We start from the raw sequence: 17,770 nt of genomic DNA on the forward strand, positions 1-17,770 counted from the left end.
TGTTAAATAGAGAATGTGCACTTGCACACACAATTTGCCCCATCGGCGGGTAAGTTGTCACACTAGATTATCTAAAAATAAGAACACAACTAATTTGTGAATATTGATTTCCAGAACTGGAAATATAATTTATCATGCCTAGAGAATCTGGAAAAAACAATACACATTTCAATCAAAACACATTAAGTGGCAAGACCACTTTACTTTGAACTTTGAACTTCAAACTCTAACGTTCTCTGGCTTGCACATAGATTCATGATAACTGAATGGAAAGCTGCAGATAACTTGCTTAACTTAACATGTTTAACCTGAACTAAACAGATGCCCTGGCCTGTATTTGACTAATCAGGCTCATCTTTAGAGTCACAATTCTGGCACACATAAATTGCCTGGCCTAAGGTGCAAGCATTATGGGCCCATTTGTTGCATTTTACACATTTTACCCAGGTCTCTTTTGGACGACTGTATGGAAATGGCTCCACACAGACGAGGCAGAAGCACTCTTTATCATCTGATGATGACTCTTGTATAATTTTTCTTCTTTTAGCTACCTTATTCTTCGTAGCAGAAAAATAAGAAAATTGTGCTAACCTCAGATTAAAGCGACCTTGACCACATGTGAACAGGAAGTTGATTTTAGAAGAAGAAGTCACACAAAGTGGCTATTTGATTTTTGAGATAGAGCTTCTAGTGGTGGAGTTATGAGCTGTGTGACAACTTACCCCGCTCTCCCCTACTCAGTGTGTTGTTGCTGCTCTGAAAGAGTAATTCAAGTGGTTCATGTGTATATCATTTTGTTGCAAAAATGTCATTTTGAGTTTAATCTTGACACTGAGTACTTTTACTTGTAATACTTTAAATAGGCTACATTCTTTTCTTTTTATTTCTTTCATCTCCTATAACTTTTAGTATACACACACAAAGCCCACAGTAGCATGTCCAGATGTAGTCAATCTCCAATTTATCAAATTCAACAAATGTTTTCCGGAGCTTTACTGTGTACGAGCAGCAGGAAATAATTCGGGATAAATAGTGAGTAGGCTACCAGCAGGTGTGTAACACAGAGTGTTTTTGGACACGTGATGCTCCGGTGCAGTCGATCCTGACGCATATGCGCGTTCATGTCACTCCTCATGCCCTTCTTTAAGTGAGGAAGTGTCACGTAAACGGTGCGACCTCTAGCTCACCCACTAAGAGCGTGCGCCCCGTGTAGGCTGAGTCCTTTGCAGCGTCTCGAGTCCGACCTGCGGCCCTTTGCTGCGTTTCATCCCCCCATCTCTCTCACATCTATCCACTGTCGCTATCAAATAAAGGATAAAGCCCCAAAAAATCTTTAAAAAAGGGTAATGTGAACGCGCACGTATACTGTAGCTCCCTCCCTCTCTTCACTTTCGTCTTCCCAGCATCCGCAGCATCAACAGCCAGAAAACGCATGCCTGCGTCTTATGGTTGCCCACTTTTGCTCTTCAAATAGTAGTTTTGTAAATCCAATAATTCGATCATGCAGACCTTGTGCTCTAGATGGACGCTCATTTGTGGCCAATCAACAGTACTTTGAGACAAACATGCACATTTTTACACCATGCATGCTGTATACTGAAAATTCACATTGCAATGTTTCCATTCTGTTTAGGCGTACATATTAGGCTATATATTTTTTCTTATCGTCTTATGTCTTATTTACAATTTAGTTGAATTGCATCGCTTCATTCAGAGATGAGGAGCCTGTAATCAGTTTGCCGATTATAAATGACAGCATAGATCTGAATGTGGTAGATTCATAGAAGACATTACAGTAAAGAAAAACAAACTCATTCGACTTATGAACAGAGGGGAGGCAATGCTCAGAAATAAAACAACCCAAATGAATACCACCCTGAGAAATATAGGCTAATTGAATTGTTTTTCTATTTGTAGCGGTTTCTTTATGATTATCGCCAACCGTATGTTCTTTTCATTTTACTCCATATTGCTCGTTGTATTATAATATTGCTGCTGCTGAGACCTAATTTCGCCCACTGGGCTCATTTAACTTTGATCTGATCTAATCTCGGTTTCTCTCGCCTCTCTCGCGCTTTTATTTCCCCTCGCAGTTGCCGTGGCCGCGCGGCGCGCTCCCTTCATCACGTCAGGAGGCAGCCCACTGGTCCTGAAGCTGATGAGGATGATGGCGGTGATGGAGGAGCAACGCTGAGTTCGCTCTCCCAGTTTTCGCTCCCCCTTTTCCATTCATTATTTTCTGACTATATAAAAAAAAAAGACAACATAGCGTCATAGAGGAGACACCACCGATTTTACCGAATACCTTTCTCCACCTCCCTCCCTCCCGTCTCCCGAGCCGAGACAGAGATGGGGAACGAAGCGAGCATGGAGGGCGGCGGGCAGCCCGGTGAGCCAGGAGCCGTCGGGATGATGGGGTCGGTGATGCCCGGAGGACCCGCAACAGGACCGGGGGCAGGACAGCACGTGAAGCCGGTCAACGGAACCGCTACCGGTGGAGGGATGGGGATCGGAGGCCCCGGGATAGGAATGACAAGGTAGGAGCAGCAGTAGTGATGCTGTTTCGACTAAACGGGTCTCGCTGAAGTACTGTGGGTTTACTACATCTCAATGTTTGTTTTACCACGGAAACGGCTGATGAATAAAAGACCGGGTGTCATTTTCTTCAGGTTTTAGAGAGATGGGGTTAACAGGGTGTCACAAATTGTTTCCCTCTCTCGTGTATTATTTTAAGGAGGACATATGAGCTGATGGTGTGTTATTACAGGAGAGGAGTGAAATCCCGCGCCGATCTCTGGATGCTGAAAACCCGAGAGCTGTCCGCGGTGCTGAAACGCTACAGCTGCGCCGCTGAGCCTGAATGCCTCATTTTATAGTGTTTCCCAAAATATGGTTTGACATTGCATGTTAAGGTGGTTCACAACCACCGTGCCCCTGTGCTCTTTGTTACGGTTATCATCAGCGAGCATTTAGAGCTGTTCGGGTCTAAGATTGTGGTTTTATTCCGCGGTGGCATGTGCCGTAATAGTATTTCCTCCTTCCTCCAGCTCGGGTTGTGCTTTGGCGTATTGTGTTGAATGGGACGTGTCTTTGACAGCTGCTGAAAAATACACAACCAAGCCCCCGTTTTTCTTCATTATCATTTTAGAAACGTGATCATTTGGACGTTTTTGTGGTTTGTGATGTAGATGTGATGCAGCTGGATGCTTAAGCGTCTTCATACTCTCGCTTGTTTCCGCATGGGCGAGAGGAGTGCTGCTGAATGTGTGTGTTTGTGCATGTGTACGTGAGTGTATTTACGTACGTGAAGGGGCTTGCCTGTGTGTGTGTGTGTGTGTGTGTGTGTGTGTGTGTGTGGTAGCCTACTCTCGGCAACGCCAACGTTTCCGTTAAAGACATAGAAGCGTCTGACAGATGGTGCTTACCGACATACCTTACCATACCATGTCAAACCAAACCTTGTCAAATCAAAGCCTATTACTGTGACATATACATAATTCCACACAATATGTAAGTTATATCACAATTCCAATAACCAAAATTACATGTCTAATATCTTCTCACAATACTGATATTATCAACAAACAGTGTCACCCAGTTCAGCATTGACTGGATGACTGGAGACTATAAAATAACCATACTATGGCATGACATCGACAGCACTATAACGTGTGTCATATTCCACTAAATCATGATATTCCTTACACATCTACAACCACATCTTATAGGAAATGTGTGCTTGTATGTATTACAATTTTCATTTGACATCTATCGCCTATGTATGAGAAATTGTGGGCCATTTTGGACTTTCTAATCCAAACGTGCAACCCTGTTCTCATAATACGACTGTCCGACTTTTTTAAGGACATTATATAGGCCTATACGAAAATCTCTTTAACGTCTAATGGAGTACCCTGGTTAGAAGTTGTTTTACCATACTACACCATAGCATGCAATGACATAACCCTGACCAGAACATCGGTACAAAAGCTGCACAATGGACACACATCAAACCACATAGCCTATGTATAGCAAAGGCCTACATACAAAGTAGCAGCTTTTCTATCGATTTTGGTAGGTTCACTTTCTCCCCTACAGCTCTGATCTCTCCTTAGCTCATTCAACACATTCATATGCTACAATCTTTTGTCTTTGCCACAAGCCAGGAATTCCAGTTTACTGGCTACCTCCTCATCCATGCATTCTGCAGCCAGGCTGTTGTACAGAGACCTAATCAAGTTGACGTTTTGTGGAAATAATGCCACGGTAGGGCTACAGCTGGCCTACAAACATACCAGGGTGTGTGTGTGCGTGCACGTTATAATTAGGACACAGTCCGGGTTTGATTCATGCCTCTGCAGGAGAGAAGAGCAGAGTGGAGCTGCACGGGCCTATCCATCATTATATAACACAGGGACTCAGAGCAGATGACAGCTTCAGCTCCCTTTCAATGAACGACAACAGAGGTGAAAATGCTCTGATGCATTCTTCCAATCCAGTTTAGGGTATTCCCAGTAATGTAGTGTTCATCTTTGTTGCTTTTATTAAATATTTAAGATATAATATATCTGCAGGTTTCTGCACTCCTGGTTGCAGACCTCAAAATTGGCGCCCACATTTCAAATCCTGAATAAAAGGTGAGGGGTTTTGCGGCATGAAGCACCTCACATTAAGTATTTATAACGGCGTAATGCAAGGCCATGTGAACAGATTGAATCACGTGCAGAGCGGGCCCCCGCCCCCTCCACACACACACACTCTCACACACTCCCTCCCTCTTCTGCACTGCTCTGCCTGACTGCCTGTTCCTATCACTCTCTCTCTCCCTCTCCCTGTCTCCTCTGCACACTCACATGCCTTGCTACTCTCTTTTCCTTCTCCCTTTTTCTCGGTCTCTCTATATCCTGTGCACACTTGCAGTCTTTATATAGGAGCAAGGATGTTGTTCTCTTTCAGTTCCCTTCTGTCCCCCTTTCTTCCTATCCCTCTTATTTTATTGCTTTTGTCTTTCTTATTCACTCACATCTTTCTTCTCCTTGCACATTACCATGTTCCTTCAAATCTCACTCAGCTCACGTCTTCCTTTGCTCCCATAATTAATACGGTCGTGAAAGAGCTTTGTCACTTGAACTTAAACATATGTTGCTTTGGGGCATTTGCTTAAACAAGTAATACTGTCGCTCTTCTTGACAGCACAGTCTCTGCAAATATACTGTACATTTCCCTCCCCCCTCTCTCTCTATCTCACTCTCTCTTCCTCTCCACCCCCTTCTCAACCAATAACTAGCAGCCTATAAATGGTTCTGCCTTTACAATGGGATACAACTGTAGTGATATATAGGGGATGGGAGTACAGATAAGGAGAAAGAGAGATAGGGTAAGGGGAAAGTGGAAAGTAGAAAGAGAGCTGAAGGAGGCGAAAGGGGAGAGAATAGCGAAAAGGAGGGAACAGAAGCTGGTGGAAATAGATCAAGTGTAGTGTACAATGGGATAAAACCTGACGGGACACAGAAAGGGGGAAAGAGTGATGCAGTAGTTAAAGATTAAAAGGTGTTTAAAACTGTTACCTCCAGTCAGGGATCACCCAGGAACAACCAGCACTATAAACAAAAATATATTATATTGCCAGGAAAAGAGTTCAATCAGATTCTTGTGATGTAATGTGCATTATACCAGATGTTTTACAGCATGTTTCGTACAATAAAATTGTATTAAATGATATATGTAATTGCATAAATAAAGTACATTTGAATTTGAGAAGAATTGAAATTGGACAGGACAGTGCAAGTTGAAGGCAGACTTCATAGAGGAAATACACAGGGCCTAATTTACAGCCTAAGAGAGACAGAGAGAGATAATTAGGGAGAGCGCACATATGTATAAGGGAAGAAAGAATAAAAAAAATAGTATGGATATCCAGATGGCTAACGATAAAGGAGGTAGAAAGGAATGAGAGAGTATAGCAAATACATATTCATACATACATATTCACCACATAAAGAACAAACCACTCCCTTTTTGTGGTATCATGTTTGCAGACTTATTTGTCACATACAGTTGACGCTGTGTCTACATTTGTGTGTATATGTGTAAATGTGTGTGTCTGTGTGTTACGCACACTGTTGTGTGTGTATGTATATAATCAGTAACTGTGAAGAGCTGCTCAATGACTTGCGACATTGCAATTTATTCCCTATACGCACTCATCAAGCTGTGTGTAAGAGAGAGAGAGAGAGAGAGAGAGAGAGAGAGATTAGTGTAGGAGAGTGTGAATATATGAGTATGATGGAAAGAAAAAAACTGTAAAAATTAAGTTTATTTTTTCTTTCTCTGACACCCTTGAGACCAATTTTCACTTTCTAGAGAGGCATGCATGTGTGTGTTTTGTGTGTGTACATGAGTGTGTGTGCATGTTTAAGTGTGACTCTGTTTTTTCACCTCTTGAAGAAAATCAGCAGCCTGTCACTGCAGTGTTCAGTGTGAATGTGCAGTGCAATTGAATTTGTTATTTAGGCTTTTTTTAGTGAATTTCTCACAGCAGCAGAGAAACAAACGCTGATACGTTTCAGTTTCTGATCCACTGAGTGGGCTGGTTACCGCCCTTCATTTAGCCTTTAGTTGGTAAAATCGATGGTGAGGTTGAAAAATATCATTTGGGAAGCTGAGTAGATGTAGGCCAACATTTCAGTTTAATAACGTCAGGCTGTAGCTAGTACAGAAGCACTGATGAATGTAAGTCTGATATTCCCTCTCCTTTCAAAATATCTGGCTTTTTAGCTGCCAGATGCTGCTGTTTGGTGCTGGGCAGCTAACATACTGTACAGTGGGTTTTATCAGAGGTTGATTATTATAGCTGCCTGCTGCTGGGTAAGAGGTTAAATTGACTAAACCATACAGTACAGTAAATATGCCATTAAACCAAAGCAGTGAGATGAAAGAGGCTTAAAAGCTTGGTAGAGCTGCAGGGTTGGGTGATAGATATTTGTGGTTTCATCTGTACAAGCAAAATATGTTCATGTTACACATTGACTTGATTCATTGTCAATAAACAAATTGATAAGTGGAGCTAAATGACATCGTAATAATGAATGGTTGAATGGATTATTAAAGGTTGTTGTTTGTTCAGCCAAAACCTGAATGCACCAACAGGGAAACATTTCAGAGAAGTCTCTTAATTCAACTCAACTTTATTAATATAGCACTTTAAACACAACAGATATGTTGATGACAATGCACAGAGACAACAAACGACTTAGCTGCAGTTTGGCTTTACCTTACTAAACTAAAATAAAACACAGCCCATTTGATCTCAAGCACTCTCTCTCTAACATGATCTTGTCACTGTAAATTCTGTCTTCTCAGTGATTTTGTGTGGGATTTCAAAACATACAGTTGGAAAACACTATCTTGGGCTGAGAATGTTTCTGACTCTTACCCGGAAAGGCAGTGAGCAGGTTCATAGTCACCATCTTTAACCGCCTGGTTCACAAACCGCTGCGTGACCTCATCTCAAAATGACCACCAAAAGTTCACATGGATGTGTTAGACAGCGATTGTGAACCAACATAAGAGAGAATGTGTTTCTCTCTGTGGGCGTGTTAGTGTGTGAGCTTGAAAAGTGAGATTTGTTTTTAACAAATTGTGTGTTTGTGGAAGTGTGACAGAGTGGGCGAGACACAGACAGAGGCTCTCTATATATTTACACGCCCTGTTATCAGGAGGACATGTTTGCGGGAGCCTCCAAATACTAAATGTGTTTGGGTGGCTGCATCAGGAGATAAGATGGCAATAAGCACAATATCACAGCCCAAGACAGTATTGGTTTTCGCAAATAGATGCTGTCGCTGGAGCTTATGAGTGAAACACAGAAATAGACTGAACAGAAATGATACGGCCATCTGAACAGGACGAGGAGGGAAATCTGAAATCTGCGTAATCACAGTGAAGACATTGGTGGTTATTGGATTATCTGTTGGATTCTTTAACCATAAGAATGTAAACTCCTGCAGTCGCTAAGTGAATCTGTAGGAATTTGTCCTGGTATATGTAGACAGGGATGGACTTCACCTAAAAAGTAAATGCAACGCATGCTAGAACACAAGCAGGAGACAAATGTCCAAAAGAAAAGGCTTTTTCTAACCTCCTTCATGCCAATATTGGTAAAACTCAAACTAAGCATACAGGCTACGTTATGCAAATTATTACAGTCAAACACAAACAATCCCGCCAAGAGCTTCCTGCCATTCTGTTGGTCAGTACTACTCTATTGTAGCATGACAAACCTGAAGTCATGCATGACAGAACTGAGACTGAAACAGCATATTTAGCTAGCCTGGTTCCAGACCTCTGAACTGCCCTTTGTCGTTATGTCTGTGCTGGTTGGAAAAATAATCAACCAGTCAGAGCTTTGTAGGCGGGGTTAAGAATGTCGATTTCATTTTCCTGCATAGCTCACATCTGTGAAACATATCAAACAGAAAATCAGTCACAGAAATGGCAACAAGCGTGGAAGAGTTGACACAGACACAGCTGTGCAGGTTGTTGTAAGTCAATTTACAGAAGTAACTCTCCGACTCTAAGTGTCTTTAATTGTTGTGAAAAACCTAAAGCTCCTATAGCAACCGTTACCACAGCCTCTGTGTTGGCTAAATTATTATTCTGCACTGTAAATGAATAAATATACAACAAATAAGAACTCCTAAAAGTTTTGGAAACTTTGAGTGCAAACCAGTTTGCGTCTAGCATGTGTATGGTGTTTGATACTCAAATGTTTAGGGTGGAATATCACTTTAAAATAAATGACAGGGCTCACAATGAACCACAGGGCAAAGTAAAGTTTATAACGCCCATGATATTTCATCTAGGAATTTGTTCCAAGGTTGCAGCATGAAAAATTAATGTAATATTGCTTTTCTAGCTCATACCGCAGATGGGTTGGAATCAGGTTGGAACATGCCACGCCCTTTACATCTCTGCGAATGGAAGGATCAAAAGTCCAGATTACGGAGGCTTCCTGATTTTGGCTGTCGTTCCCCTTCCAGGGCTCAGCAGGGATTTGTAACAGACACTCTGACCTCATGTAGTGAGCAGAGTGCAGCGCTGCCTCAACCACCTCAGCCAGCACTGCCAGTTTCCACGATGATGCCAGGGAGGCGTATCAGACCTTAAATAGTATTAGTCCTGTGTCTACCGGAGCCTTCGAGGACTTTGAGATTGTTAATTTGGTCTCCACTATAAGGCCAAACAGAGCTCACAAAACATTACTGTGGTTTTATTTAAGGAAATAGTTTACTTTGTTCCTTTAGGACAAAGAAAGAAAGACAAAGAAAGAAAAGACTAGAAACTAGTAAATCTCCACAGTTTACTGATTAGCCCTTCAAGGGCAGAAAAGAGCTAATCAAAACCCAATTATTATTCACGTTCTTTAATAACCACCAAACCACAAAACTAAGATCATACCTTACTGTCCGAAACCATTTGTTTGTTGAGCTATTAGATAAAATAGACATTATGTTTGATGATTTAGGCTTTTTGAATAATATTTTTGTATCAGTTACATCTTTTCCTGATTATATAAAAATATTCATTTTTAATTATAAACAAGCTCCAACAGGAAAACGTTATGATAAATCCTCCTAATAAGCACTGATTGAGTATTTTTCGATATATTGCCAACTAGGCGTTGGTGCTGTATGCTAAGTTGGTTCTATTGGGACTAGGAAAAAAAGAGTTCTCCTGTACTCCAAAGTCAAAATACAGAATAAATGCACAAAGGGACACTTTTTGCAGACCGTTACTGTAAAACTCAAGTTGACAAGGGCAATGAAATGTATTTTCATCCTCCCTGCTGACCCACATAGCACTAAAAAGGGTACACGACTATGTTTCTCCTGTGACAGACAGAGGTTTGTATTATATACAGTAGAAGCTTTAGTTGTGTGTTGCTTTACATGAATGTCCGCTGCCCCCGAAGGTATTTCACAACTATTTGTTTCACACAGAGCGTTTCAGTGTCGTGTGATCCAACTGTGGGTTGAGGGGTCCTCTCACCCTGCCAAGAAATCCTGTCCGGCTAAAGCTCTGGTGTTAACAAATTGATCGGCTCTGAGGCAAGCTGTGACCCAACGCACTGCTAAAAATATGCAGGGTCAACTGCAAAACTGCACAGCTCCTCCGTCTCTGCCAGAAAACCAATACAACAGGGGACAATTAATAAGCCGGCTCTGGCCAGGACGAACTCTGCAGACACTGAGACAGAGACCGACACACAGCAGCCTGCCCTGACATTTACCTGGATACAGGTGCTCAGTCTCCCTTTGGCTTGTATTTACCATTTTCAATCCAACATTGCAGGCTTGGATCGAAGAGCTTTAATTCATGCAAACCTGGCATTGAAAACAATTAACGAATAAGCCACCTCTCGTAATAACTGACCTAGAATGAAGCATTGAGACAGTACAGGATGTTTGCTCTGCACAAAGCAGTAATAAATAATAGCACTTCTAAAATACATTCTGTGCACAATGACAATGACAAACAGTGCTCAATATATCTGGTTGTGTCAGTAGTGTATAGGCAGCTAACTCTGCCCATACAGCTGACAAATTCTTGTGACGCTTCAGAGGAAAGGACGTCCCATCCCTCTAAAACACATTTCATCTCATGTTTTCCTCGCGTCTCTCCCGTGCTTCCTTGGTGGGATGGACTAAGACGCGAGGAAGGGAGGTAAGTGGAGGAGCCAGGGATGCAATTTAAGGGAAGTGAGAAGCACCTTATTTGTGTCTGAACCAAGACATCTGGCCTCCACTTCACCCCCGTTGTAAAGATCACACTCATGCATATTGGTACAAACATACTTATCTCACACTAGTCTATATCCAGGACTAGTGTTCCAATTCTGGGATTGCTCCGTAGCCGGATGTTACTTTCAGTTGTTTGTGTTGAAATTTTAAACTCTGGTCGATTTATGAGGACTATGGTTAAAGGTGCTGTAGATAGGATTGCGAAGATCCAGGACTTAGCCAAAAAATTTGAACATCGACAACTTCTCAATCCTTCCCCCCTTTTTTTAAATGACCTGCTTCATGTAGTTCTACTGGAACATAGGGTCAGTTTCAGCAAATATGACAGAAAGTTAGTTTCATAAGTCTTACCTACAGCACCTTTAACTGCTCCTCAGATTTCTGCAGGGTAAATCCAGACAGCTAGCTAGACTATCTGTCCAATCTGAGTTTTCTGTTGCCCAACTAAAACAACTTTTGAACATACACGTTCTACCAAAACAAGTTCCTTCATGAGGCTATTTTGCTGCGGAAGCGTTTCTTTTCCCGATGCTTAGCACTGCCCATGATGAGTGTGATTGGTTTAAAGGAATGCCAATAAACCAGATCACGTTTTTCTCCGATCCTGGGATGCTGTTCGGACTAGCCAGACCCTCCTCCGCAGCGCTGTGGAGGAAGGTCTGGCAAAGCGAGACTAATCTCAAACTTAATATGCAAACATAAACATCAGAAACACAGTACAGGCACAATCACAAGTTGGATTTTGTATGATTAAGATCTAAAAAATATGTTTGTATTTATGTTGAAAGTCATTATAAGCATAGATATTCTTCCAGTGTTGTGCACTACCAAAGGTGGAGGTTCCTTCCTGACAATGTTGAGCAATCATCGATTACATTTTTTTCCACACCTTTCATGTCTTACCAGTTCTTAATTTAAAGGCAATTCCTTACCATGCAGTGGTCATCCTGCCTGAAATAAACCAAATAATTTTATATTTTTAGCAAGAAGATTTGTCAAATGTAATGAAAAATATGTGACTTCGAAAAGAGCATCTATTGATCCCTAATGCAATTGATTAATTTAGAGACTCCAGAGTGTTTGAATGCAGTTAATAGCTGATACTATGTCTGTCAAATCAGTACAGTTGTTGTCATTCATTCACTTGTTATATGCCAATCTGCCCCCTAGTGGCCATTAAGAGGCCACTCTATAAGTGACTGAAAAATGTTAGTTTTGTCTCAATTCTATATCAAGTATCCCAGTATGCACAGGATAAAACAGAAATCTGCACTGTTCTGTAAATTTTTTTACAACCAGCATTTTTTATAAACTGATCAGATAGACTGCAACCTATGCTGTGTCCAAAAGAAGATAAATGTTTTTGAAATGATTTTGCACTTAAACGTTTTACCTCTTATTTCTGAGCTGTCGCACCAACGACAACACTTTCACTTTCTTCCAGCTTAATGTGCCACATGTTAATTTTGACTAAATATGATATTCTTTGCTTAAACACATCAGGTATGATTTCTCAATGACTAAGTTAACATGCACATAATATTCCGGGTTTTGCCCTTCTTCTGAAAAAGACATTTACATGGCTAATGAAAGTCAATATTCCACTTATATTCCCGTTTACATGCAGCCGTGCAAAATAGGTATTTTTCAAAGTGTTCCACCGGTGGCGGACTTGTTCAGCCATGCAAAACACAGCTTCCCTCTTTTATTCCTTCAACCACCTTCTTGAAAAGGTTGGCGTAGCAATGTGCGCGCATATCCAAAAACTGTGTTGATGTCTTTTATAATGTTTAAAAGTAGCTGTGTTTCTCCTTCTTATCAGGTCCACAGCCTCGCAAACTGCTGGCTGGTTGATTTGTGTGCAACAACCATAAGAACGCACAGAGCTGACCATAAGCCTTAAACAGGCAAGAGGCCAAAAACTCCGGTAAAACTCCTGATTGAGGGGCATTTTCTGGTACATGTCCAAAGAATGCCTCTAAGACCCAAATAATACCGGTATATCCCACGTCTTAATCGGAAAATGCTATATTCGTAAAAAGGCCTTATTCAGAATATCCAAACAGAATATGCTGTTTACATGACCTGTAGTTCGGAATATTGTCGTATTCGGAATAATAGTGGAATATTGGTGTGCATGTAAACGCACTGAAGATATTTCTGTTTTTCTGTGATGATGCCTGTGAGTGAATGGCACCTTTCACTTGCTGTTCGTTTGTTCGGTCGGGGGATACATTTTCTCTGACTTTCATTTGTTTGTCAGAGAATATTGTGCTGTGCTCTGCCATTTTCCCGCCACTGCACTAGCGAAGGTCACACTGTTTTCATTATGTTGTCGCCAACTGACAGTAAATGTTACCTGTATTGATATGTTGTGTTAGGCTATATAGTTTGTGTGCATGCATTGTGTGTGTGTGTGTGTGTGTGTGTGTGTGTGTGTGTGTGTGTGTTAAAGCAGACACAGCCCCACCTGGAACAAACTACAGTAGTACGTTTGTGTATGTTTTTTTTTTTTGCATCAACTCACATTAGCCATTTCCTCTTGTATTGTATTGTATTGTGAAGCCCATTGATGAATGGGTGTTTTTTCATATTCAATACGTTTAAACCTTTTGTTTGTTACAGAACTTTAAACTGATTTACTGCTCCTTGCTTTATCCTTTACTGTGGTTTAATCAAAGATGGTGGATAAAAAAGGGTTGTTTTTTTTGCTGCAAGCTCAATAAAAATCTAACCTGGAAACCAGCCGAATCTGCCAGTTCATGTTTCATCTTGCAGATACGTCTGGCCCCTCTCCCATTCAAACAGATTTCCAGCCAAAGAGAACCTCGACGGACCAATCACAACCTTTTATCTCACATTGGGCGGGTTTAAGACTATGACTGAAAGAGCAGCTTGATGCTTTAAAGGTCCCATGGCATGAACATTTCACTTTATGAGGGTTTTTTTTAACATTAATTTGCATTCCCCCAGCCTGCCCATGGTCCCCCTGTGGCTAGAAATGGTGATAGGTGTAAACCGAGCCCTGGGTATCCTGCTCTGCCATTGAGAAAATGAAAGCTCAGATGGGCCGATCTGGAATCTTGCTCCTTATGACCTCATAAGGAGCAAGATTCAAGATCGGCAAGGTTACCTCCCCTTTCTCTGCTTTGCCCACCCAGAGAATTTGGCCCACCCATGAGAGAGAGACATCATGGCTTTCAAATGAGCAAAGTGGCAGTTGGTCAAGGCCACACCCGCACCCTCCACCTTGCCCCCCCAAATCGACCAAGCACCGCTCCAACTTGCATGTGTCGCTCAGTGCTACGTCGTTTCATTGCTCTGATTGGTTGTAGATCTATTTAATTACATCCAAAGACATTTTGGTCTGGACCCTTGATAACGCTCCCTTCCTTAGGGCACGGTCACATGTAAGTAAATGCAGGTGAGTGACCATCCTCTGCAGAGGCAATATCGGCTGCTTAGACACAGCAACGATCAGCTTCTCCTCCGTCCGGGCTCACTCAGAGAACTACAGCCAAGCGGGTCAACCACACACGGTTTGCTTTTGGTTGAGGCTGGGATTTTGCCAGTCAAAGTTCCCAAAAGTTGAACCGCCCCCTCACGCAAAGTCATGATGTCACGTTGCATAAACACAAACCCATAATTCCAAATCAGTGATTTTATGTGAGTAAAACATGCTGACAACATGAAGAGTTTAATGAATGTTAAGTAAGATTTAAACTAAAAAATCACTAATTTCTCCATTCCCCAGTGGGGAAATTACAATTACAATTTACTTTAGTTTGTTAGAAATCACTACACACATGCTCAGGACCTATTCATGCACAAATGGAGAGATGTCAGAGTGAGTGGTGCTGCCAGTGCTGGACCAGCGCCCTGAGCGGTTGGGGGGGGAGGGTACGGTGACTTGCTCAAGAGCACCTGGCAGTGCCCAGGAGGTGAACAGGTATCTCCCCAGCTACCAATCCACACTCTGTACTTTGGTCCGCACTGGGACTTGAACCTCCGGTTCCCAACCCAAGTCCCTACGGACTGAGCTACTGCCACCCCATGATGGAGTGAAGCGAAAGTTTCCTCTGGATGATGGTCTCATTTTCAGCACAGTCGTGTTCCTACAGTCATTTGGACTTAGTGGGGGAGGGTTGGCACAGCGAGAGACACTTAAATCGGATGTTTTCTGTTATCAGCATGAAATTAGGAAAAAAAATGGGATTTTTGAATTTAGGTCACTTTGGCCGATGTGTTCAAAGGTTTGCGAGCAGTTTTCCAGCAGCTTCAAAAGGAGCTGCAGCTTCTGTTTCCTGTTATCATGCCGACTTGTCTGATTTTGAACCTAAATCCAATAACGAGCCAACCCCGTTCCAGTGTGGGAAAACAAAGACTCTCATAGTCTCAAAGTCTCCACTTTTAGAAGCATTTTAAATATGTCACAGAAAAATGAAGATGCAGTTGGTTGGTGAACAGTCGGTTTTTATACAGAATAAAGAAAGTAAATAGAGCTGAAAATATAAAGAGAGTTGGAGAAAGAAAGGGAATAGATTAAACAGAAGAAAGATGAGAAAGTAGGATGTCAGAGAGACATAACATATCATTTGGGAGTGGGTCCAATGCAAAGTTGTCACAAAAAGCAGTAATACCGTACCGTAATATTTTACAGCTTTCAGAAGGTACTGTATAAAATAACTCCTTTCATGGTCTTTTCCTAAAATCTCTGTCAACTACTAAGTTACTCACTAAAATAGAACTTTTCTTAAATCAACCATGCCTGATCTGACTGACTGTTGGAGGCTTGGGTGGACACAAAACTCTCCTGGTTTAATCACCAGTGGTAAGGATGAGCAGCTGTGTAAAACAAATATTTGATAAAAAGTATTTTTTATGGGGTGCCTGGATAGTTCACCTGGTTGAGCGTGAACCCCATGTGTTAAAGTGCTCATATTTTGCTTTTTTGTCTTTTTCCTTTTCCTTTGTTGTTTTATATATCTTTTTTATGCATGTAATAGGTTTAGAAAGTGATAAAGCCCAAAGTCCACCCAAAAGGGGCTTAGCATCTCCAACAGAAAACACTGTTCACAAACTGCTCGAAACAGCTCTATTGTAGTCCAGCCTTTACTTCCGTGACACACGTTATAATGCTCAACTAGCTGCTAGTGCGGCACGCCCTCAAACCAAGCTAGTTAGAGCGGAGGCCTGAAGAGTTCAGATAGTTGTATCGCCATGTCCTGGAGATAGTGCAGAATTAAAACGTTACGTATGAAAGACTAATTTGTTATCGATTTAAATAACTTTCCACTCTGAAAAATCTTGCTCCAGTCTAGGTTGTGAAGCTGGTTCGGGTTGTTCTGCCTGTATTTCAGGATCAGACTTGCGGGTTTATAGTAATATATATAGCGTTAAAAAAATTACAAGTGACAAATGTGAGGCGTGTTTGTGCTGTGAAGTGAGCAGCTGTCTGCGATCCCTGCAGCTCTACTTTTGGTGCAACACCTCCATGTCTCTGAAGGCCTCGATGAGCAGTCGTCTGCTTGTCTCTGATTCAGTTTGACAGTCCTGTATGACAGTTAATGAGCAGTATAAAGAGTGAGAGAGAAGATAGAGAGAGAGAGAGAGAGAGAGAGAGAGAGAGAGAGAGAGAGAGAGAGAGAGAGAGAGGTAAATCCAGCAGGACACATGTGGCTCAGCAGTTCTGTTGCGTTGTGGCTCTGCCAAGGACAGGCTGCATATCGTCACCGTCACACAGCAACCTCATAACTCCAGTCTCGCCCGTATTGATTTCATCCTCACTTGAGAAGTGAGTCCTCTGTGTGCTCACTGCGTTTCATGACCTTCAGGCCTCAGCGGCCCAATTAAAACCCACGATCTCGTTTCAGACATGGTCACCTGGCATTCTGGGATTGAAACCACCAGGTTGATGCATTATAAACACCACACATGATCAATGTCTCACCACAGCCTTTAATCAACGAGTCTGATTTCAAGTGAAATTAGCTTAGTGCTAATTTGTGCTTGCCAGCTGTGATCCTCTTGGCTGATAATGTGATAAAATCAAATCAGCAGCAAATACTTTACAACTACAACCTAAAGCCTAATGGCAGCATTTTCAGCCTGGCACAAATTTTTCCCATCTGTTTCTGTAGAGCAACATTTTTTTTTTCTAATTTAATCCACCAGCCTGATAGGACTGTAGTTGCAGACATTCAGACAACTAACTGAAAAAAAGAAGGAAGGAAAATGATTGAAAAAACAATGCCAAGGCTAGAAATGATCTATGTTACTGCTGACATCCAGTTAGCAAGGCACACAAACATAATGTTACGTAATTAAATGGAAACCTATTTAAAATAAGTCTTGTATTGAAAAAAAAAACAGACTATGAAGTCTAAACTGAAAAATGTTTCACCATCAAGAAACAAGAACAAACAGTTGAATAATTAATAGACAAAAACACAATCTCTCTTTTCAACAGCAGTGGAAAAACAACAACTCAGCCTGTTACTGCACTCCATCTTCTACAAGTTCCGTTCGTAAACTAATCTACACCTTCAGTGGCAATGTTTTTTTCCTGGTGCAGGAAATAGTGTTGTAGGATTCTCGTAGGGTACAGATTTGATCATTGGCAAATTATCAAAGATGTTTTATCAATATCAATAAAGTTATGAATATGGTTATTAATAACTTTATCAAATCGACACAATCAAAACGGGGCACCACCCTGCTAATCAGGGACCAATAATCAAACTGTGGAACAGTCTCATTTCTGTGGTAATCCTTTAAAAAGGAAATAAAGGAAGGGGTGAATCCAAGCACGGACCTGATCGACCAGCGATTATTACAACAAGTACACAAACAATCACAAGCAACTGCTAATTAAGTATAATAAGATTTATTAACGTCACAATTATCAGTAGCTAAACAATAATCCTTCAATAATAAACTTATATATCTTGTACCATATCACAACCAAA

The 17,770-nt window shown here is 41.5% G+C and overlaps 1 protein-coding gene across 4 annotated transcripts in view; it reads left to right on the top strand.

Moving 5' to 3' along the window:
* Positions 1–2,143: 2,143 nt before the first annotated feature.
* Positions 2,144–17,770, top strand: part of bsna (bassoon presynaptic cytomatrix protein a) — a 189,403-nt gene continuing 173,776 nt past the window's right edge. For all 4 annotated transcript variants that reach the window (XM_039801784.1, XM_039801785.1, XM_039801788.1 and 1 more), the window contains exon 1: positions 2,144–2,537. In XM_039801784.1, coding sequence (XP_039657718.1) covers positions 2,350–2,537 — 188 coding nt within the window. In that variant the 5' untranslated portion in view covers positions 2,144–2,349. The remainder of the gene's footprint in view (positions 2,538–17,770) is intronic.

The sequence above is a fragment of the Perca fluviatilis genome, chromosome 5, assembly GCF_010015445.1.
Source record: "Perca fluviatilis chromosome 5, GENO_Pfluv_1.0, whole genome shotgun sequence".
NCBI classification, from domain to species: Eukaryota; Metazoa; Chordata; class Actinopteri; order Perciformes; family Percidae; genus Perca; species Perca fluviatilis.